General features: G+C 43.7%; 1 protein-coding gene and 1 long non-coding RNA gene across 2 annotated transcripts; one reads left to right on the top strand and one right to left on the bottom strand.

Moving 5' to 3' along the window:
- Positions 1–2387: 2387 nt before the first annotated feature.
- LOC100595642 (uncharacterized protein KIAA0087) lies at positions 2388–4953 on the bottom strand (the record flags this gene model as incomplete). Its single annotated transcript, XM_003270537.4, has 2 exons — positions 2388–3322; positions 4729–4953. Coding segments are annotated over 2 exons (495 nt in total), but the record flags the coding sequence as incomplete, so codon positions are not given.
- Positions 4954–18149: 13196 nt separating this feature from the next.
- LOC100586293 lies at positions 18150–23474 on the top strand. Its single transcript, XR_122173.3, has 2 exons — positions 18150–18536; positions 21090–23474. It is a non-coding gene; the product is annotated as an uncharacterized LOC100586293 (long non-coding RNA).
- The last annotated feature ends 1306 nt before the right edge of the window (positions 23475–24780 follow it).

Here is a 24780-nt window from a genome sequence, read left to right as displayed (position 1 = left end):
CAACACAGGGGTTTTCATTAATTTTGTTTTGTTTTGGATTTTATTCTTGTTTGTTTGATTTTGCAAAGGAAGGAAGAAAAGGAGAAAGCAAACCAAACTCTGTAAAGAACACGTGTGGACTTCCAGAATGTCCAAAAAATATCCCCTTTCATTCCATATGAAGATCAGACCTTAACTATTCTGGCTGATCAGTAGAAACATACATATGACTTATTTTAGAAAGCAAACGAATATCCTTAAATCATTTTTTAAAATGATGCAGGCTTTGAAAAACACTCGACTACAAAGCACGTTCCTTCCATTTCAAGTTTATTCTCTTGGGTTTGTTTTCTAATCCCCTGTACAAGAGAGGCTGACTTGGGGAAAAAAGAAATTGCTGTGATAGTTCTATGTCATCCACGTGATGTGCCTTATGTTAATTCCTACTTGTTGTCTCTTTGCATATGGGCAGGCCCACTCTGCTCCAGCTGTTGGTCCTTGTTTCTTTAAGGCCATTTTCAGGCACAGAACACAATTTATTTTCTCTTCCTTTTCCTTGGCATCCTAAGTCTGTTATGAGAATTAAAATTGAAGTAAAATGCCAAGGAGATAGTGGCTACTCAAAAATGCTAGTCTAGGCTGGGCGCGGTGGCTCATGCCTGTAATCCCAGCACTTTGGGAGGCCGAGGCGGGTGGATCACAAGGTCAGGAGTTCAAGACCAGCCTGGCCAAGATGGTGAAACCCCGTCTCTACTAAAAATACAGAAATTAGCCGGACGCGGTGGCAGGCACCTGTAATCCCAGCTACTCAGGAGGCTGAGACAGGAGAATCGCTTGAACATGGGTGGCAGAGGTTGCAGTGAACCGAGATCATGCCACTGCACTCCAGCCTGGGTGACAGAATGAGACTCCATTAAAAAAAAAAAAAAGAAAAGCTAGTCTACCTGCTCCCACTTCATCGCTGAGTACAGGTCATGAAAGCAAAATCTGCAAGGCGTCCCAGCCTCACACGTTCCCCGGCGGAAGTCTAAGCTGCTGTGCTCAATGGTGTGCGGACTCTTAGGCTTTGCAGTGAAATGTCTAGACCTTGCTGTTGTGGAGAGTCCAGGCTTCCTCTTCCTCTCCTGTTTATCTTCCCTTCCTCACCCCTGGGCTCCCAGGGCTCTCCCTCCCAGCCCATCCAGCTGTCGTGGCCTCCAGGTGACAGGTTTCTGCATCACACTTAGCAGCAGACAGTCTGTTTAAGCCTACATTCTCTATTTTTAAAAGCTTGTTCGAAAGTCTAAATGGCTCCCATTTTGGCTTTAGTAAGACAAATATGGGCTAAAATATGCGGTGCCTTTTAAGTATGTTGGATACTCAGGACCCGCTGAAGTTTCCCATTGCCAAAGTCTGGCTTCTCACTGTGGCAATTTTTCTACCATGTTATTTATGTGGTGGTTTTACTTCTAATTATGGCTTATCATGGCTGTTAGTGCTGAGCAGTAAGAGAGCAAACTGCATTGTACTGCCATTTAACTCCAGCCCATAAAATGGGCAATAAAACCGAGGGCTTAAAAACCAAACCAAACAAAATAAAACAAAAACTTTCTGTGACAAGCTCACATCCGCTTCTACCATTCTCAGGCTGGAAACTCTCACTGAGGAAACACATAGAGGCAGGTGACTTCTGGGGCCTGGGCGCCTCAAATTTCAGCTTTCAGCAATCCTTTATTGTAGACAAAACAATCCCAGACCTTGGATATAATTAACACATGCCAGCTTTAATCAGAACCAGTGTACTTCGTTGTTTAGAAACTAATGAAGGCAAATAGATGCTACTTAACACTGTAAATAATGAAAGGTCTTTTGTTGTTCTCAATTTTGATTACTATTTTTTGATGCTAAGAAGAATGCCACTTGGTGTGTGTGTAAACAAAGAAGATAAATGGCTGGGATGAGAATGAGTTGTCCATAATCTGATTAAAGCGATAGAGCTGGCTCCTAGGAAAACCTCACAGGGCTTAATGATTGGGTTGTTGTTCTTAATATGTCTAATGTTCACTCTTAAAGAAATCAAGAAAAATGTTAGGAGGCTCCTGATATTTCACCGTGGCAGTGGCTGTCAGAGCTTCCAACAGGAAAAGAACATTCTCTGTGGCTGGAGCACAATGTCCAGCCATGTAAGCTAATTTGCTCAGATGATATTAGGAGGCATTTTAAAACCTAAATCTGCTCCAATTCATTCACTCTGCTGGCAGAGCCATCAGGGACAAGGCAAGGACAGGCTTGGTTTTTTTGAAGTGGTGATATGGTAAAACAGCTGGGAAACTCTCTACTTTTCTTTTTCTTTGGTTAATTCTTTTGCTTCTTGACAAAATGCTCCTGGATTCCAGTTAAATCTCTGCTAGTGTTTGGATAACAAGTACATTACTTAAAAGCCTGTGTATACTCTAGCCTGTTAAGATATTAGGGAGGAAACTTAGACTTGTGGTTGAGCTCTGCAGGAGCTCATTTTTGTCAAATGTCATTATTTACCCCTCCTATCTTACAGTGTGAGTTCTGTGGGTGTGTGTTTGTGTGTGTGTGTGTGTTCATGCAACAATTACTCATAATTAAGTAGTGCTGCAAATTCACGTCAGTCTTTTACTCTTAGGAAGGTCTGTGTGCATTGTGCATTTCCTCCAGTATACAATCATCATGGAACTTGCAGATCTCCTAATAAATTTTAGGATTGCCCCAATAATATTAGGTCATTAGGATCTTTGTTACATTTGAAACTCCAAATTGGACAATTAGATTCCAGATGGACAGGAATTGAATTATTCTGCTTATTTTAAGCCAGCAACCCAAATAATTTTGAATATTCCTATTTCAATTCAATAAATATGTATAGATAGCCCACTGTGTGCTAGTGTCCTATTTTGTGGATGAGAAGCTGAGGTTCAGAGAGGTTAAATAACTTCCCCAAGACAATTAGCGGGGTGGATAGTCAGTAGCCTAGTCCTAACTTTAAATGAAATCCATCAGATTCTCAAGTTCATACTCTTCCTATCACCCTATGTACCTCAATCATCAGTTAAACCTCTGTGTTTCAGCAAATATTAAATGTCTCAGACTGGCCTCTTTTCTTGGTGATGTCCATGAATCTGATAGAAACAAGCAACTGACCCTTTCCCAGTCCAAGAGAAGCAGCAGTTGGCAGGGATGTGGCCAAATTCCTCCCCATACCATGGTGAGCGGGGTGCTTCAAAGTACTTCTCAGTCCCCTGATGTGTCTGCCTCCTCTTTCTCTCACAGACCAGCATTTGACTTTGGTCATTTTGTAAGCCCAACAGACTGAGATTGGATTCCCAGAGACCCTGGGAGCACCACGGGGTGGAAAGGAAGAGAAAGAGAGAGTGAGAGTGAGAAAGAGAGAGTGACAGTGAGCAAGAGAGAGAGCTTGTTCTCTTTCTGTCTTTTCCAACACTCCCCTCCTGCTGGCCCATTTTAGAGCCATGTTGTCACACATTGGCACCCCATCTGAGGGCAGAGAGAGGGAATGACAGGAGATGAAACAAAATCACAGCTGTATTGGAGACTTCTGATTTTTAAAAAGGATGTGGAAAGAGGTTGAAACTAAGCTGCTTTCTCTTGAAAAATGGTTGCAGTAAGTTTAGGGGCAGGTTTTTAGCATCTGAACATATTAGCTAAAGTATTTGAATATAATGAGCTATGCTGCATGGTGGAGTGGAAAGGGGCCAAGGATAGGTGGGATATTTGGAGTGGTCTTGGGCAAGTCACTTCACCTCTCTAGGCCTCAGTTTTATCATCTTCCCCAGGTACACATTGAGCCAGACAATCCCTGAGATTTCAGAGGAAAGCAGTGAGGAGCAGGGTGGCACACAGTATTGGAGTCAGCTGAGTGGCCCGAACCTTATCTCTGTCACTTAGCTGGAGCTGTGTGACCTGGGTTGAGTTACTCACCTTCTACGAGGCTTAGTTTCCACCTCTGTGAAATGGGGATTAAGGTGTCTGCCTCAAAGGGTCATTAAGGGGGCTAGATTGGCGAATGCACAGGCAGCTTCTGGAGAAGGAATTTTCCCAGGACTAGGAAAAAGAACTGGTGAGTGGGATGCTTTGAAGGTGAGTGAGGGAGGATAACTGGTCTATGAAGAAGTTCAGGCTGGGAGAGGCCTGGCCTTAGAGTGGGTTGGGGGTGCTCTGGGCAACCCTTTTCAAAGGCGGAGAAAATGGAGTAACCATCAGGACAGAAAACAGGGTGTCTTGATGCTAAGTTCCATGGGGACATTGCCTTGGGGGAAGAAAAAGAAATCTTGGAACCCCTATCTGTTTACTACTCTTCATTTCTTAATTACTTATAATGAAGATGGGAAGGTTTACAACCTTGACAGTTCCATTTATTTCTACCATTTTCACCTAAAACAATACAAGGCACATCAATTATTTCCACCCTGGTTTCAACTGCAACTGGATAAAGTCAGTTTAATTAAACATGTTCTGTGTAAGGGTCTGTTTTGTTTCTCTGTCTGCCTGTCTGTATCTTTCTTTCTCTACCACCAACCACCACACCATCCCTGTCCCCTTCCTCCTTCTCATCTCCGTTTTCTAGCCTCACAGCTGGGCACAGGAAAACACGGAATAAGGACCCAGTGAACTAAAGGGGCTGAAGCCATGACTAGGAATCATGTGCATGAAGAAGCCCAGAAGAGCCAATCCTCCCCAGAAGGGCACACGGAGACCATTAAGGAAGGAGGGAGGATATCTTCTGTTCCTGTGTTCAGGCTCCAATGTATCCAGGTCACAGGAGGCTGCCTCTCCAGGCAGAGAAACTGATCCGTCCCTATCAGTGCTAGGCAGAGAGTAGGGGATTTCGCACCTGAGCAAGGGATGGGATGACTCCCAAGCTTCCATTCTCCCTGGAGTTCCTCCTGAGGGTCTCTGTGACATAGGGGAGGAAGCAGGAGCTTTCTTTGCATAATCATGGTCAAATATTTATATTTGTTTAGGATTTGCTTCTATAGGATGTTTTTGTCATTCAAATCTATTTCCAAAATAAATCTGGATCTCTTTTATAAGAAAATGCAATGAAAACACCAGAATGATAGAGTAAGAAAATAGAACTGAAATTACCGAAAAGGAGCCGAGGAATTAGATGTTGCCAGGCATCTAAGATGAGATGATTAAAACAGCCAGGTGGCTCTGAGCTAAGGCAAAAGGCAGAATCTGGGGCAACACAGTTTATATCATCTGACAACATAAAGCATGCACATCCTTTGTGTCAAGCCACACTGCTTCCTGGAACAAACTCAAGGCAGAATTTATTACCTGGTTTCCTGTTTAAGTGCATGTTGAATGACCAGTTGACGAAAGCCTTCAAATAGAGTTTTGCAAAAGAACAAAGAATGAGACATGGAGTACTGACCCTCTCTGAAAAGGTACCAGAATTAAGATTACAGAAGCCGACCCAACATTTGCTCACTACCTTTTAAATTGGACTAAATGCCATCTTTTAAAAAATAACCACTTTTAAAATAATTTTTGCTTATATCAAAAGTAATACATGTTAATTGCAGGAAATTTGTAAAATACAGCTTAAAAGAGAGAGGGAGAGAGAGAGAGAAATCTATAATCTATCACTCACCACTATTAACATTTTAGTGTCATTTTCCCATGTTTTTGTTTATGCATAGGTATGCATATCTATTTTGCAAAGATAAGAAATTACTATACTATATCTTTTGAACTTTTTATTTGATAATGTACTATGAATATTTCCCATTCAATTAAATACCTCTACAATGACACTGAATGCTTATGATACTGTATTCATATTAATACTATAGAATACATCAGGAAGATATTATTATAATATGTTTAACCAATCCCCTGGGTGCTAGATATTTGGGTTTCTAACATTTCATCTTTTTAAATAATTCTGTGATGAACATCTGGTGCTGTTCCCAGGGTACCCTCCATGACCTGTTGTGTTTCAGAGAAGGCTGGTCTAGTCCATTCAAGGCCAGGATCCCCCGGAGGTCAATACATTATTTGCCCAGTGAATTGTGGGCATATCTATCCTTTTTGCACTTTTCCAGACAGGAAGGAGGAAGTAGTACTGAGAACCCACCGTCTTGGGTAAGGAGCATTCTCTGGGCTGCTTAGGGGAGAAGATTTCTATCCCAAGGTCCTGCAGCCTTGGGGTAAGATGGGAGCAGAGAAGACAGAGTGTGGCGCCACTGTGGAGGCAGCAGGGAGGGGTTCCTCGTGGCCACTGATCGGAGCCCTCATATTCCTTGTGGGGAGGCTTTAATTTCTCCGGAGATGCTTCTCTACCTGGAGGTCTGCCCTGTGTCGGGAGCATTAGTGGCCCTGCAGAGAGGTGGGACGTATTTGGATACTCTTGCTGGTAGGGAGTTTGTTGCCTCCCAAAAGGTGTGCGGCATTTGTAAGTTGTTCTACTTTTCCATGGTTCTTCAGAAGACTTGAATATGGTTTGTAATCTAGGCACCAAAATTGAAATTCCCTCCAAAGAGCCACACAAATAAATGACCTCCCATACCATCAAGTTCTGTCTGTGCATGGCAATCCCTAGTTAACCTCAGACAGGTAAGAAGAGAGAGTGTTTTTCATCAATGACAAGGAAAGTTTTTTCTGGCTAATGTGGTATGGTAGTAGCAAATGCAACTAAAAAACACCCTCAAGCATGTCTTTATTCATTTGTACACATCCAACAACATCACTTTTAAGTACGCATAGGTAGGATAAATATTTAGTCATTAAATATCTGAAGTTATTGTAATCCTATTCCAGCACTATTCTTTTTCCCTACATTAAAAAAAAATTTCTAGACTGTGCTTCAACCTCAAAGGACATACCTTGGAAAGAATATTCCATTAAAGACATTGTTGGAGCAACTTTTATTATTCATTAGTGTGTTTTAAAGTGGACCTGAACAGAAATGCTTTTTGCTAAAGTAAAAATACATCCAATTCTATGATCTAATTGTGCAATTGGTTAGAATTTCTATCTATCAGTTCAAAGGAAAACTTGGTTTCAGTGAATTTGTTTTTAATAAAAATGTGCTATCTATGATAAATATATTTCGCTTTGTTCAAATGGATTTGATTGGGAAAACGTATTGAGCAGAAGTACTGGTACAGCTTAATTTCATTGCTTTGAGAAAACGTATTGAATGCTGGTTTGAATTAAATTCTATTTGTTTTAATAAAAGTGTATTGGCCTGAGTGTACATATATTTGTTTTAGTGGCAGTGCATTGGATCCAATAAAACTATATTGGCTTCACTGCTTATGTCTCCTTTTCAGTGAAAACAGATTGAATGCGAAAACGAAATAGGCATGAAGCAGCCAGCCCCAAGGTCTCTGTTTGGTAAGAGTATCCAAATAAACTGGGAGAGAGGGGGGTTTCCATGGACTTTATATCAAAATGTGCTTTTAAATTTAAATACCTTTTACTGTCAAGGACTCAGATGTGAAACTGAATTGCCACCATAAAGAATGCAGTTTTCTGAAGCAGCCCTTTCCATGGACAAGTTATGGGACTGCCCAGGACACCAGAGGAAGAAATCCTCCGACAGCCCAGAGCAGGTTTGTCAGCATCCCTTAAACTTTACACAGGACTCACTGGTTCCAAAAAGAGGCTGTCTACCAAGCATTCCTAAATCCCTTAAATGAACAGAAAAGGGATCATGAGCACTCCCCAAGGATGGTGCTGGCCCATCAGCATTGAAACGGGTCTGACTTTGAACTGATTAAAAAGAGGGGAAAAGGGAAACAAGTGTCACCCTGAGACATATTTCAGAATCACCAGACTTCCCAAAGATTATAGACCCTCAGAGAAGAATCGGCTTCACACAGGGAGTTGATGCTGGTACTGCCATCTAGAAAATGGCAGCCTCTGCCAAGTGCCATGACTGCATTGTGTAGCTGTAAATGGCTCCAAGATGCCAGGCCACAGATACTCCTTTGCATAGGTGCCCTGACCCAAAAGCCAGTGTTAAAATAATGGGGAGTAATGACAATATTGGCTGCTATTCCTACGTGACTGTCTCTCGATTAAAGAAAGTATGTGCTCTGAATTGTTTTTCCACCAGAAGATGAACTTGATCTGATTCCTCTACCCAGTTTCATTTAGCCTTGATGAGAAATAAATGCAAACACTATTTTCATTAACACCTTTCTTCCAACTAAATGTGCTAACAAGCTCCAGACTTCAACCTTCCCACTAATAACTGCTAATTCTGAAGTAGTATCATTACCAAGGAAATCTAAGCCCTTGGTGTGTAGTTGCTCATTTTTGAATGCCTGAATCCTTGTAAGACCCTACAAGGATAAGAGAGAAAAATTTATTCACAGATTCTTTTTTTCCTAGAAATAGTCCCCGTTATATACTAGAAGTCAAGAAAAAAATGGAGTTTGTGATAAAGAAGTTTTCTGTGCTGTCCTTGGAGGAGCGAGGTTGTGACCCTGGGGGACAGCAAGTGATTCACTTTGTCAGAGTGTAGCACTGATCAGCTACATTACATAAATATGATATGGGGTGAGAAGATTTCAGGAACTCCCAGAAGGTGAGTGGAGAAATGAGACAAAGAGGGGAGGCAGCTAACACAGGGTTTGTTGTTAAGCACGTTACCACTGTGGCCAACCGGAGCCTGAGCCTGCTGTGGGAAATCTAGGAATTGGCAGAAAACCTATGTCTTAGAATTAAGGGGCAAGGAGCAAGGGAGCTGGGGTATGTATAGATCATGAACATTTATACATTCGTTCCCATCCTCATTAGTTGAGAGCTGTTCTTGGGAGCATTAATTCTCTAGTGGACCCAGCCTGCCAGGTGAGCAGGCACCATGGGCTCTGAACCCCCAAAAAAGCCTTAAGGCAAAGAATGCAGTTGGCAGTGGTAAGGCTGAAGGGCAGGGCAGGGCACTGGTAAGGCCTGCTACCCTATGAAGCCCACTTTATAGATGAGTAAACTGGGAAGTAGAGATTTAGTAGTTCTCCCAGTGACACAGACAATAGTCAGCACAGGCAGAATGTAGACCCAGCTTCTGCCTCACTTGAAAGTCAGTGACCTTTAGCCACATGGCTCTGATCATGCTGTCCAGCTGAGGAAGCTGGCATGCCTCCTAAGTTTTTTTTTTTTTTTTTTTTTTTTTTTGAGGTGGAGTCTCACTCTGTCGCCCAGGCTGGAGTGCAGTGGCGCCATCTCGGCTCACTGCACGCTCTGCCTCCTGGGTTCATGCCATTCTCCTGCCTCAGCCTCCCGAGTAGCTGGGACTACAGGTGCCTGCCACCACGCCCAGCTAATTTTTTGTATTTTTAGTAGAGATGGGGTTTCACCCTTGTTAGGATGGTCTCGATCTCCTGACCTCGTGATGTGCCCACCTCAGCCTCCCAAAGTGCTGGGATTACAGGCATGAGCCACCACACCCGGCCCTGCCTCCCAAGTTTTAAAAATCATGTTTTGAGGGTTTTTTTTCACTGAGTCAGGGCTGGGCGCTATATTGCAGATAGGAGAAAGGGAACTGGAAGTGTTACACTGCCATAGCTTCTGCACCTAGAAGTGGCCAGATAGTGATCTCTCTTAGGCTGAACTGAATCTTAGTGTCTAGGTGCATGTTCATGGGATGCTAAACTCAACTTGTCCTATGATATATCTTTGATTAATAGGCAATTGCAAGTGACTGCATGACCGTGTGCTCCTGGGTTATTTTCAGTGAGCCAGGGGCTCCCAGCTATCACCCAGCTCCACCAGCAGTTTGTCCCTCTTTCATGTTCATCCTTTTGCAATCAGCTTTTCCATTTCAGCCACGCTTGCTAGCTGCAAGCTGCTTTGTGAAGTAAGTTATGATGACTTTGTGCTATAAAATAAAACAGCAATCCTCACAGCTGTTTTGATTCTATTTAATGAAATGGTGGTGACATCTGAATGTCACAATTGCAGAGAGGCGGATGGGTTGTTGCAGTTGCTGATAGGAGAAAGACCAGTATTATTCCCTGGGCTAATATCTCATATGACAATTCTGCAGTTACCATTGCTCTGTGTCAGGCGATGGTGGCTGCTAGGCTCCAACGGACCTCTAGTTTTTTTTCACTTCCTATAAAGACAATAGGGCAGTGGGGTGGAGAGGATGCAGATGGCATTGTGAAGATTGGGAAAAATATTTCAGGGGAAAGAAGCACACACCTAACAGCTGCTGCCATTCAAAAACTTGAAAAGTACACCGTTTCGGGAAAACCAATAGCATGCATGTATCCCATTGAAAAGTGCTGGAAAAAATCATTGGTTTCTCCTTCCTCGCCATGCGTAAAGCAGAGAGCAATGCTGGGAAGACATCAGACAGAAAACATGGAGGCAAGTCAAGAGGCCAGTCTCTCCTCAATCAATTATGCGAGAGTATTATCAAATCAATGAATTCACAGTGTGAACGCTTGCGGCAGATGGACGAACACTTGTCGGCTATCTGGAGCCGCGAGAGAGTCAGATTTATTTTCAAAGCTTGTTTGTCTCATTTCTCCTGCCTGGTGCTGGAAGGCAGAGCATGCAGCTGTGATTTTTCAAATGTAAGAGATCTCCAGCCATTTTATAGTGTGTGAGATTGGGCTCTGCAAGCTAAACTCTCTAGGACTTCTGGCTTTTTTTCCCCTCAGAATGAGGACAAAGGAGTCCAGGCTTAGCCAGCAATCTCTCTCTCCATGCTTACAGTTCTCAGCAATGGAAGGATGAGGTTGGATGGATCCATGACTGGCATTCCGGTCTTGGCTGTGATGCTGAGGTTTCTCCTACTGTGATACATAGGAGGTGGGGCATACAGGAAGGAAGAGGAAGCTTCTGCCTAAGGCACAGCCTGTGTTAGGACGATGGGCCCTTAGCACAGGAAGGTGTTACCAGTGGTTCTCAGGCAGTGGTAGCACTCCTTCCTGCCACCAAGGGTTCTGGTATTCTTGGCTGGCAGACATCTTGATTCTGAGCTGATCAAGGAGAAAAGGGAGATCATTTTGAGTCAGAACTGGTAATTTCACAGCATCTGCCATCCAATTGCAGAAAGCATTTTTCAAGTTTCTCCTTGTGGTAGGAATCATCATTCCGGTTTTGTGTATTGGGCCAAGTGGAAGTTCATTCTCAGTCTTAAAGTCAACAAGGAGTTCGTGAACATTCTGGGTCTGGAATTGCAGCCTCCTGACCCAGTGAATGACCAAGAAGCCTTGTTAAACAAATTCTAAGTACTTTAGGGCAGAGCGAGTGGTGGAGGCTGGCCAGGGTCTCAAGGCTGTGTGCCTCAGTATGTTCATTCATTCTTTCATTCATTCAATCAGTTGGTCAGCAAGCCTGGATTAGGCCAGAGGTTCTCAACCCTATTCTACCTCTGACTAAGTCAGACTTTCTGGGTGATTCTATCATGCAGTCAACATTGAGTTGCTGTGCCAGGCACTGAGGATACCATGGTGCACAGAACATTGTCCCTGTCCTCATGGTCCTGGTGACAAAATGGAACACGGCTATGATAGAAGTAGGCTCAGGCTTCTGATAGAGGCAGCCTCCAACACAGATAGGGCAAGGAGAATGAATCCACAATGACTCGCTGGAGGGGCAGACACTGCACTGATTCCAAAAAAGAAGCAGGGATTCTGAATTACCTAGTCAAAGAATGGGGAAGGCGCATTGCACAAAGTCCTGGAGAATCTACAAGGAGCCTCTTGTAGCCATTGTGTACAATGCAAGCTAGAGGGAAAAGTGGGCAGATGGGGAGAGAGGTAAGCTGGACTGGACGGTGGAGGGTTTAGTGGGTCATGCTGGAAAAGTGAGCCCCTATTTTATGAGAAAACTCTTTGAAGGGATTGCCAAGATCAGATTTCAGTTTCAGAGAAAACATCCTGGCTGCTGAGTGAAACAATAGATAGGAGGGGGCTATGGACAGTTACAAACTGAACAAATGAAAATCACTTATATTTGCCACTGTTTACAATTAGGGTTTGGCTCTTGGGGGAGAAAAGATAGATGGTAAAATTTTATTGAAAAAAAATTCTATAAAATTCCCATTGGGTTATTTTAAGGCAAGCACTTTTTAAAAAACTGAACTGAATTTGAAATCAAAAAATTAAAAGATTTGCTCTGAATATATGTTTTTGGGGATACACACACACACACACACATATTTGTTTGATTCTCTAAACAAATCACTTCTGGCTTGGTATTTAAAAAACATTTTTTGGGGGGACAGGATCTTGCTTTGTCGCCCAGGTTGGAGTGCAGTGGTGTGACCACAGCTCACTGCAGCCTTGAACTCTTGGGCTCAAGCGATCCTCCTGCCTCAGTATCCCATGGCTTGGGCCTTTTTTTTGGGGGGGTGGTGGTGTTTGATGAGCTCAGCTCACCTCTCACCCCATCTGGCTACTTTTTCCTCTGGTTTGCATTGTACACAATGGCTACAGTAGGCTTCTTGTAGATTCTCCAGGACTTGGCACAATCTGTCCTACCTTCCGTCTTCTGGCTGAAAGGATCATGCTTTGTAAAGTTAATTAAGAAGCCAGCTTCTGGAGGCAGAAAAACCTGAGTTTAAATCTCATTCCTGCCCCTCCATACCTCAGATTCTTTGTCTGTAAAACAGGCTGGGAATAGCACTTTCTTCCCGGTAAAACAATGAAATACATGTAAATACATATACATTCTTGTGAAGAGCTTAGCACAGAGACTGGGACGCTGGAAACAGTCAAAAATGGTAGAAGGAACCAAAGGGCAAAAGACAGAAAACAAACGACTCAGAAAAGTGATGTGCTGATCTGTCGAGTGACCCGATTTCTATTTTATTCCACTTTGGCATGCTCTGGCAACTTTTTTTTTTTTTTTTAAACAAAAAGGAAAAGAGACTTGTAGGTCAGAGTCTTAACAACCAGTCTCTATAAACTTTGTGCAGAAGAGCTGTATGAACTCAATGATTTCTGCTCTAAGCTGCTGAACTAAAACTGACCTGCAAAATGACCTGCCTCTGCTCTGGTGACTGTCGCTTGTTCTGAAGGCAGGAGAGAATTTGGCTCCTTCGCTTATGATATCTACAGTAACCCATCAGCTGCTGCGCTGAAGGATGTGTTCAGCGTTCCCCTTTCCCCTTTAATGTGCCATTAAATCAAATACTCTATTAGCAGAATTAGTTCATTCAGTGTCTGCACTGAAACGTCCTGTGAATTGCGTGTGTCTTCGTAAATGGCCCTGCACTCTGGGGTCTACTTCAGCAGTTTATATCCTGCGGAGGAGGGCCGAGCTGCCCAAGGATCTGACGGCCTTCCTCTAAGTGAAATATTATGGCTTCCACAAAGGATAATTATTTGGATCATTTTGCCATGTGCAGGCCTGGTTAATTCCAAGCACCGTTGATCAGGCTCTGGCCCAAAGCCTGCTGTCCTCACACCTGCAGCCGGAACCTGTCTTGGCCACGGGCTTCCCACCTTCTCAGCCTCTCAGCTATGCATAGGTCCACTCTAGAGACTTGTTCCAAAATGCATGCTTTTTCTGGGAGTGAAAACATGGAAAAATTCCTTTCCCCAAAAGAATTTAGGGCAGGAACTTAGCGTGTCTCCATTTTTGTTTTCTGAGGCAAGAGCTGGGATTGAAACTCAGCATCGATATTTCCATTCTCTCTTACTTAACACTTGTCACCCAATGCATGTGAAAGCAGGCAATGACAACTGCTGTGCCTCTATCATAATAATCTCATGCTCTGAAAATTAGCAAGGATCTCAAGCACGCAATATCACATTTAGCCTGGGCATGTTGAGCACCAGCATGATTCTTCATCTGCCAGGGCTCTGGGCTGCTGCTGTGGGCACTCCGGCTGCTTTTCCTTTATGTCAAGTTGCATTTAGCCAAGGTGCATTTCATCTGTTATGCTCTCTTTTACTAAAGCAGAAAGTCAGTATGTTAGGGGAGTATTTGCTCCATACCAGGTAAACCTTAGAATGGTGTACTGGTAAATGTTTGGCCTTTTTTCAGGGGATGGAGAGGAAAAGCCTGGTTTATAATGTCTGCCAATGTCCATGGTGTAAATACTGCCACTGTGGCTGATTTCAAGCTACCAACATGACATTATTGAATACAGAGTTGGGAAGAAATGTTTGCAACACTCCCATTCCATAGTATTTCCATGAAAATAACCTCAAGAGCCATATGTAATAGTTAACTATATAAAATGAATAGGATGGGATGAGTTTTGAATATTCATTATGTCTTAAAATGTAACCCATTTAAGTTTATACAATTTAACTTTGATAATGACTGTGTTTAACAATGGACTTGCAAAATTCCTCAGAATTTAACAACTGGCTCTCACAAGCTAATATAAGCCAGCTCCACACACCACTGAGTTTAAGGATAGAAAATATTTCTCATTTACAACTCAGTCCAGCATGGATATTTGACAGTGGCTCTCCACATGGTGACTCAGGGACCCAGGCTCTCTCCATTTTGAATCTCCATTCTTCTTAGGAGCCTCAGAACCCTTTGCTTCCAGCTTGGGGTTGGGGAAAGCACAGAAGTTTTCACATGGGTAGTTCTCATGGCCCAGACTTGGAAATGGTTTGTCACTTTTGTCCATATTCCATTGGTTGGAATTCTGTCACATGGCCACACCTGACAGCCAGGGAGTCTGGGACATATAGTCTAGCTGTGTGCCCAAGAAAGACAGGAAATGGGGTGGGTGAGCTTATAGCCCAATTCTGCCACAGCACTGGGATTGACTCCTTCACTGGCTGATGTCAGGAAGCAGGTAGACTACAGAGGAAGAACAGCTGCCTGCCTGTCCTTATTGAACATTCGAGAGTTTAACAGGCATGAGCAATGAAATTAATTGTTATGAATTTGGCAATTAATAAATAGAACTATGCCTGTGTAGGAACCAGGATAAATGTTGTTTACTATTACTGATGGGGCAGGATGCTGTGGCAGTTGCATGAGCTGGTCGAAGCTCAATGGTCCCTTCATCCACTCATCCACATATCCAATAAACCTTTAGTCAGGCTCCGTGTTAGCTTCTAGGGATGCAGATGTGCTTAGGACATGCTTATAGTCCAGCGAGGAAGAGAGAATCAGACAAGCCAAGGTCAAGATGAGTGTTCTAACTAATGAGATAGCAGCTAAAATTCTTGAAAGTTATTCTCCTCCTTCTAAGGAGTAGACAGTTGATGTGGTTCTAGTTGGATGCATGGGTAGAATTTTCTAAGTATAGAAGGGGAAAGATATTCCAGGCAAGGGGAACAGCTTGTGCAAAAGTCAAGGGGAATGGCAGAGCATGACTTGTTCCAGAAATGGCAAGAAACTCTGTGGCCAGAGATGGGGCTGAATAGATTGGCTATGTCAAATTGTAAAGAGCTTTCCATGGATTGAACAGGGGTTTGGAATTTACCTGTAGGCCCATGCTTCTCAAATAGGGGACATCTACCTCCAGGGATACTCAGGGGTAAGCCAGAAAGGATGTAAATACAGTGAAAACCTTCTTTATTTCTTCCCTTGATGGTAAGCAATTCAAAATGAGTTTTGAGAAGTCCTAGAAAAGAGTTCTTTCTGTCTCAGTAGAGTGGATATCATCTCAGTGGACTTCCATCTCAATGAACTGATACCAGCTCTGTGGTCAATGCAACGCTATGCTCAGATGGGCTTGAGCTGAGTCACATGCTGCACCCCTGAGTCCCGGGGTGGGTGCCCACCCAAAGCCCAAGAGTTAAGAGAGGGGAAAGGGTGCTCTAGAGGAAAATCCGGACATGGGAACCAAGAAGGGGGAATGGCTGCCAGGTAGCCCGGCCAGCAGCTGACCCCTACAGGTGAAAAACAGCAGGTGGACAGCTGTCCCTAGAACTGCCGTTTGCAATAGAGAGCAGGCCAGGCATGAGAGAGAAAAAAATCATTTTCTTTCAGTTTTTGGTTCTTGAAATACTGGGAGGTCCAACAGAATAATGAAAGGGCTGTTTTTACAAGATAAAATCAGGTGGGAAGCTGGGGTGGGGCTGGTCCCGTCATCTCCAGCCCTTGAAATATAAACCAGCTCTCATCCTGTTTCCTCTCAGGCTCCTGGCCTGAGTAGCTTCTGGGCAAAGCCAGTGGCTTCATTGTGGTCACTCTAATTGTGCCAAGTCACGAACCTGTAGGCTGAGCCAGGAAGGCCCCAAAGCAGATAAGCCAGGTTGGCAACATGAGTGCCCCTCACCTCACATCCTGCCCCACAAATGGCTTGAGCAGGAACCACAAAGCCTGGAGCAGACTCGGCTGTGCTGTGTGCTCTTGGGAAAAGACCCAGAGCCAAGCCAAGACCACAGTCTGAAGACCCTGAGCCCCACGGAAAGGCATTATTTGTGAGGCCTCCACGTTGGGGGTGTGGTAGGGAGAGCAAGACTTTGAAATCAGAGAGCCTAAAGTGGAATCCCAGTTGTACCCTCTGGGATTGTCTGGGGACAAGTGGCTTTAGCTCAGGAAATCAGCTCCCTTGCACGTACGTTGGGATGACAATGCCTGCCCTTCAAGGTTGTGAAGATTCATCAAGACCACATGAGTGAAGCACCTGGCATCAGGTGTGGCACAAAGCAGGTGCTCAGGAAATGCCAATCTGCTCAATAATAAGAAGAGAGGCCGGGAGTGGCAGCTCATGCCTGTAATCCCAGCACTTTGGGAGGCTGAGGTGGGCAGACCTCCCAAAGTACTGGGATTACAGGAGTTCGAGACCAGCCTGGCCAACATGGTAAAACTCTGTCTCTACAAAAAATACTAAAAGTTAGCCAGGCGTGGTGGCATGTGCCTGTAATCCCAGCTACTTGGGAGGCTGAGGCAGGAGAATCACTTGAACCAGGAGGTGGAGGTTGCAGTGAGCTGAGATCACGCCACTACACCCCAGCCTGGGCAACAGAGCCAGGCTCTGTCAAAAAAAAAGAAGAAGAAGAAGAAAAATGAGGAGGAAGAGGGAGGAGGAGGAAGAAGGAGGAAGGAGGAAGGAGATGACACCTAGGAGTAGTTACTATGTACACTCAGCGCCTTCCCATTCCTTATCTCATTTAATCCCAATGACTGATGCAAGTCCCATTGTTATTCTCACCTGACAGCTGCAGATGTGGAAGCTCACAGAGGTGGAGTCATCGCCCAGGGTTACTCACCTGATGAGCAGAGAGCTGGGATTCGAACCCAGGCAGCTGGGGGCTGAGGAGGCCGAGGGAGAAGCAGCTGGTGATGAAGCCTAGAAAGGAACCAGGTCTGCTTCCTTGCTTGGCATTTGTTGCCATTGACAGCAGCCTCCCCTCAGCAAGCAAAACGTGCTCCAAATTGAGCTGCGAGTTTCTTGCAGGGTGCAGCTGCCCTTGGCTCAGTGGAGCCGGGAGGGTGAAGCAGGAGCGTGAACGGTGTGAAGGACCCATTACAAATTTCCGGCCGCCATCCTAATTTTAGAGGCTTCACGTTTCAGTATGAAATGTTGTTGTTTGTGCCACAAAACTAGGAAACACACAGAATCGTGCCAGGATAAACCCCCTCCCCCACCAAGTTTGATGCTATAAAAATGTCTAATGGGGAAATCTTCTCAGTGGTAAATTACCCCACTGCCTTCTTTTCCTCTCATTTTGCATCGGAAGCTGTCCTCAGTTCCTACTGGAAGATGTTCAAGGCTGGGCCAGGAGAATTCTAGAGACTTTTTCCCCGAATAGGCACCGTGTTTGTGGAGAAGTCCACTAAGAATCCCAGACTTGACATAGCCCTGGCATTAGCGGCTGCCTTACTCCCACGTGGAGTGAAAACCAGGAAGACAGCAGAAGGTGGCAAACCCACTGTCAAGAACCAGAGTGGCAATTTCTTGCCATTGTAGTGATAAATTGCTACATTGGCTGAGCTAAAAATTGTAATAATAATAACAATTAACATTTATGCAGCATGTACAATGCTCCAGTAAAATATTCTTTTAAGGTCACAATGTACCTTTATCATGATTTTGTCATAGTGTATCTACAATAATAGCAGCACTAGCTAACATTTATTGAATAATTACTGTGGTTACTTTATCCGCATCATCACATTAATCTTTAAAACTTCACAACAACGCTTTGAGCCTGGCGCTTTTATTATTCCCATTGTACAGTTAATAAAACAGGTTTACGTAGTTAGTGGCTGAGCTGGGTTGCAAACTCAGGCACGTCTGAATCTGGAGCTGGGGTTCTTACCCACTCCAGTGACTGCCTCTCAGAAAAGAACAGGGCAATGTCCATTCTCCTTTTATTTTCTTTAAGCACCTGATCATTCTAAAAGCATGTGTTCCTCTGTGTGTGAGTTATGTACGCGTGTGTGTGTTTCCCTTTCTTTTCTCGGACTCCAGGCTCATGACTGCTTATTTGCATGGTGTGTTACTGTCAAAGGTGGGTGAAATGTCTTCTCCACATACCCAGCTTCATTCCACTGTAGGAGTTTAACTTCTCCAACATAGTTGTGGGGTCCCTGGTGACCTCAGTTTCTCCTCTCCGCGTCATCCAGGACTTCACCTGAAGCTTGAGCTACATGTGAGGCTTCATCTACCTTGGACAGGGCAATGGAGAGAGGTAAGTTTCTGGGACCAGAGGGGTGTTGTCTTATCCTTGGTAAAGGGCGTGCAGAGGAGGGATGGAAAGGACAGGAGAGGACTGACTTCAGAAGGGGTCAACTGGGATTGTTCCAGGCAAACCAGATTTGTGTCACTCTGCTTTGCTCCCTTCTTACAAACGGATGTGAGAATACATCTTCACCATCCCTTGGCCTGCGAGGCTGGCCCCGTTACTGAATGCGTGGAACTGAGGGCTGCACTGAGTAGAAGCAGTAACAGGCAGCAGGTGCTTAACTGTTGGCTGGCTTTGTCTTGGCTTTTTCCTCTCGCTCATTGAAGGTGCAATGCTTTTTCTTGATACTGGATCATTTCTTCTGTAACTACCAAGTTTTGTAGATTTGCCTCCTGGAATCTATGATGTTTCTGTGAGATTCCTCCTTCAATGAAATGAGGGATAATTAAGTAGCCTGCTGCATCCAACCTTGGCCTGCCTTCCTGTGAGATGTCTACATGTGCCTGTGCACACACACACCTGCACACACACAGGCATGCACACACACGTGCATCCACACATCATGCATGCACACACACACATATATAGGTGTAAAGTTTAGTTACATTGGAATTATTTACTTGTTTTCAGAACACTAATTGTGAATATGTGTTTATATCACTGGGTCACTAGGACTTTCTTATTTCTGCCTAAGTACCTGAAGTTTCTGTTTCTCTATTTTTCAAAATTATTTTTAAATTAGAAAAATAATACTCAAATATAATATCATTTAAAAAGACTCAAACCACACAGAAGGGACATATGGGAAAATGTGAAAAAATCCCCTTTATACAACGGATACTTCAAAACACTCTCATTCCCACCTACCAACCCTCTAACAATAGAATAACTTCATATTTATGCTGACGGTCCTTTTCCTATGTAGTGTAAGTTTAGTGTGCAAAAAATATCTCAAAATATTTTTGAAAGCACCTCTTTTCATACAAGTTTATAGTCTATGAAGAGAAAATCTGCTAAATGTTACTTCTCTATAGTACTGCCAAGTTGCTTCTCTGAGCCCTTAGACAACATTTACCCCACTTCCCCTTTGCCTTTTTGGTTGAATGTGGTTTTTGAATTGCTAATGGGTCAGGTGTGCCATAAAGGAAAGAGCCTGGGTTTTGGAGTCTAACTTGGTTTGAATCCTAGTGAGATCCCTGTTTAGTCTCACAGACTGGGTAAATTGTGTTCATTCCTTCCCAGGAATCAAGGGCCAGGACTCTGCAGCCACTCTGCTGCCTGGGTTCAAATGCTACTTCCCCCTTGACTCAGTGGAAAGCTTTCATAAACCACTTGACCTCTCAGTGCCTTAGTTCCCTCACCTGTGAAATGGGGCTAACAATAATGTCTCCCTCTTAGGGTTGTTATGAAAGCTAAAAAGTTACTTCAATGCCTGGCACACACACAGTGAGTGTTAAATAAGCCTCAGTTGCTTTTTATTACCCTCCTATGTGTACAGAATTCACAGTGATGTAAGTCAACATGCAGGTGATAAAGATCCTGCCCCAGGGAACACAGATGGGTGCAATCAAACCATTATTAAGCTAACAAGACAGCATGACCCTAAAGCTCCTTGCAGAAATTTTCACCACCAGGGCCCACACAAACACAGAAATAATTCTGCTCAGACTCAAAACAGAGAAGTGACCCCCAGCCCCACCTTTGTCTCATCTTCCACTCCATCCATGCATTCTTTAGATTTCAGCTGTTCTCTTCCCTCCCAGCTCTTCTATTCTCTTCATCCTCACCAGGCCAAGACCACATATTTCACACCCCTCCCACAAAACCACAGAACTACTCCCACCTCTGCTGTCTTCCCTCCTATCCACAGGGTCTATGCCTGGCTATCTGTTTGGGTCCTAAACTGTTGCTTGGAGTATGTAACATCCACTAAGGAAGTTTGTCTTAATTGCCTCCCTTGTTGATCACAATGACATTCAAAATCCTTCATCAAGGTTATCTTCAAACCCTCCCTTCAAACTCGCCTCTCCCTGTGCTCTAAACATGTCTCCCAGAATCCCTGCTCTGAGCCAACCAATTCAAGTTTCCCATGGAATGTAATTGATATGCTAGAGGGAGTTGGATGAGAACATCTTTAAAGCCTACTGAGCCCTGTAGATCATTTGCAGACATTCTACAAAACTACAAATAGTCACTGCACTTACTATGTGCTAAACATTAAGTTAATTGCCTTTGTTTTATGCACATTCGCTCCTTTAATTCTCATAATAGTTTGATGAAGGAGGTGGTATTACTATCCTGTTTTACAGACAGAAAAACTGAGTCTCGGGGAAGATAAATTGTGGATCCAAGGTTACCCAGCCAAGATGAGCAGGACTGAAACACAGACCCACATGACACTGCAGTCCCGCTCTGGGTGTCAGAAGAGTGCTGCTTCCCCCACTTCTGTTAGCCGGTGTTAAATGTTTCCAGGTTGATCCTCCGGCCTACCCTCACCCCTATGTTTTCTTTCTAAAACACAAACAGATGAAAAATAAAGCATGAGTGTTTCTTCCCTAGGATGGCATACCAGAATCACCAGACGACAGACACTGGGGTCCCGTCGGACCCAGGAATCAGAATCTCTGCAGATAGGTATTTTGGAAGGTGCTCCATAGATTGGCACCTCTGGTTAGAACCCTGCCCAGGGACTGGGCAAGTTGAGCCAATGGATCATATCTGGCCAGTGTTCACTGCTTTGTTGAATCACACTTAATCCTTTGGTTTTGGTAGAATCCTGCAAGTAGACTGACAGCTGCATGTTTGCAGGAAAGTTAAATATTTTGACAGTGCAGAAAAGTGCTGCATCTGGAGGGTTCTGGGCCCAGCTATAACCAGACTTGCCTGTCCTAAACAAATGGATTGACTGCTTCCGGCATCCTCACTTGACTTCTGCATGGTGACCAACATCCGGAGCTTAATTACCTGACAGCCAGGAGGTAGGGGGCAAAGGAAACCTTTTAATTTATAGTAAGAAGTGATCAGTTCCTTTTTTGGGTCTTAGTTAGAATCCAGGTGCACTTGAAACAATAAAACCTTGTATAGTTTTCTCCTATAAGAAACTTCTCAGATATTTACCAAAATCCTGGAAAAATATATATTGGTCAATATACCACAATTCCCACAAGAGGTAAATATTTACAAAATTTACTTTGGGCAGTGATGCTGCAAGAATATTAAAAGGCGTTGACTTTATCATCAAGTGAATTATTTCTTAATTTTTAAAAATTTTAATCACAATATGTTTGACAAGCTACAGCAGTAGGAAAACACCTTTGCTTTAAACAAAACTACCTTTTCTCAGCAAGAACAGTTACTAGAGTGGGAAATAAGGTTAATTCCAGTTTTATTAATAATATCTGAAATGAAATAATGTTACAACTCTCCCCTCTAACCTTGTAGCTAGACAACTTAGAATATTTATTTATTTCTCCTTCAGAGAAAATAAGAGTGGATGTTACCTTTAAGCAACATACACATTTAATTAATGAACGCAAGGAAAATGATTCTGGCTCTAGTTAAATTGGGCACAAGCATGTAGGATTTAAGAGATCTGACCTTAAAAAGGAAGAAAATATTATTGTAATTACTCCATTTGCTAAAAACAAATGATGTGGCATTTGAATTTAAGACTTCTATCAAAAGCAGTTGAGTGTCTCTAATCAGTTCGCACCTTTACATTTTAATGGAGTTGAGGTTGAGCCGTTGCATTTACAATTATCTAGGCTGACTTCATGCCTTTGAAATGACTTAAAAAGATTAGCATTCATGGATTATTTATTAGCTCCTCGTGAACGTATTTCCAAGAATGGAAACAACATATTGCATCAAAGTCTAGTTTCCAAGTTTAACTCTTTTAATTAACAGCATGACTGTACAATGCTGCAAAAGGCATCTTTGAAGTCACAGGACATTTTGTCATGCTTTTCCCTTCAAGTGCGTCTTTAGTAGCAGTCTTTGTTCCTTGCAAGCTCAGGGAGAATGTTGATTCCAGCCCTGGCGGCTGCCCAAGATGCCCTGTAAACACTATGGCTAGCAGAAAGCAGGCTGCTCAGGGGGGCAAGGCAGCTGATCCCAGCCTGCTGTAGCTATCACTGATAGGGAATGCCTGTCTGGGGCTCAGCAGAGAACTCAGTGACATGATGGCCCTGGCAGTTTAACCCAAACACACTTTCTGCCTAGATAACAAAAATGTCACGCCTGAGCCCCTGACAGCAACCCCAGAGGAGCTCCAGGTTTGAGGCAGCGCTGGCAGGACGTGGTCTATCTGCCATCTGAAGCCCTTCATTGCCCGCCTGGCTGTGAATCTCACCTCCTCTATAGTGGAAAACAGGCCGAACAGACCTGGCAGGCAGGTAAGGGACAGCAAACCTTGCAGGGAGGGCCTAGTGCTGAAGCTAAGCCAGCCCTTTGAGTTCAAGCTCAAAGGCATGTGATGCCAGCTTTGCAGGGGAGCTAAGATTCTTCTGAGAAAAAGAATGAGAGAGAGATACGCAGCTGCAGTGGAGGACTTGGAAGAGAACAACGCCAGGGCCTGGATCCTGCAAGAATCTCCTCTGGAAAAGCAGGGGAGAGAAAAGCAAGGAAGGAAGCAGGGTCACCGCAAGTGTGGGATTTGTCTTATTAAAATCTGATACTGTGTGGCAGTTTGCTTCACTCTTGGTATAAAATGTCTGAGCTCCATGTTAAAGTAAATGTAGTAATGTAAATCTGCCTTTCCCGAGGTGAAAATAGATCCATATTATTTAAAATATGAACTGAGATAGATGACAGTTACAAACATTATACTTGTTCTTATTATAATTCTTACTAAGCTCAAGGAATAAAAACTGGGATGATGAAAAAGAAGTTCTGAACATAAGGATTGATGTTTTGGATAAAATACAAACCAACCCAGAAATGATGAAAAGAATCTGCCCTGCCTGTCTTGCTTTGTTGCTTTGCTCATGGAGAGAGCAGCAATCATGCCATTTATTCATTCACTCACTCACTCGCTGACTCATTCATTCAGCAGCTATCCAACCAGAGCTCGCTGTGAGGCAGACACTGTGCTGGGGACACACAAATCCATCAGATGTGGAGTCTGCCCTCAATGAGCTTATAATCTAATAAGAAAGAGAAGGCAAGTCCACATGTAACTATAGTACGAGGCAGGATGTAATAACTGCAAAAATGGACATGAAAGAAAATGCCACGAGGGATTGCACCTCACTAGGGGGAGGTTTTATTTGAGCTATCTTCTAATGGATGGGCAGAATTTGGACAGTGGAGGTAGTGGGGGAGGTGGTAAGGAAAATCCCAAGAATGCTTTGGTGTAGAAGGTCCAGCAATCCCTGCCTGGTTTGTTGTCTGTGTCCATGAAGGTGAAGCAGAAGAGGAGCACTTGAGTGCCTGTCTGCAAGAGCAACTGATCTGGCACCCCTGGTTTTTCTAACTGCTTCTTTCTGTGTTCTCTGGCAAGACACTTATGGGCTTTAGGCTATTTTTTTTTATTTTTTATTTTTGAGACAGAGTCTTGCTCTGTTACCCAGGCTGGAGTGCAGTGGCGTGATCTCGGCTCACTGCAACCTCTGCCTCCCGGATTCAAGCAATTCTCCTGCCTCAGCCTCCCTAGTAGCTGGGATTAAGGCACGCACCACCACGCGCAGCTAATTTTTTGTATTTTTAGTAGAGACAAGGTTTCACCATGTTGGCCAGGCTGGCCTTGAACTCCTGGCCTCAAGTGATCCGCCCAACTCGGCCTCCCGAAGTGCTGGGATTACAGGCGTGAGCCACCACGCCCAGCCGCTTTAGGCTATTTTAAAAAATGTTGTTACTATGACAAACTAACTTCTAAACAGAATTTTAATATATACAATTAGAGCAAAAAAAGTACAAATATAGATGCATGAAGAAAAAATTAAGAAAATATCACCCATAATTCTACCATTCACTGAACATTGTGTGAGATAATCCATTAGACTTTTCTATTTATCAGTCTATTTTTTAAATTAAAATTATGTATTACACATGTGGTTTTATAATACGCTTTTACCATTTATATTCCAAATATCTTTCTATACTGATGGGTATATATTCTGATACGTGCTTCTTAGCCAGGCTTCTGCTGGCATCTGGAAGGTCCTCTGCAGGAGGTGGCCCCTGTGTTGTGGTCTGTGGACTGCACAGCCCTTTCAGCTGTGCTCCTCTGTGTGTAGAGCTGAAGTAGGCC

This window comes from Nomascus leucogenys, chromosome 17 (assembly GCF_006542625.1).
Source record: "Nomascus leucogenys isolate Asia chromosome 17, Asia_NLE_v1, whole genome shotgun sequence".
NCBI lineage: Eukaryota > Metazoa > Chordata > Mammalia > Primates > Hylobatidae > Nomascus > Nomascus leucogenys.
This window is presented reverse-complemented; position numbering and strand designations above follow the sequence as displayed.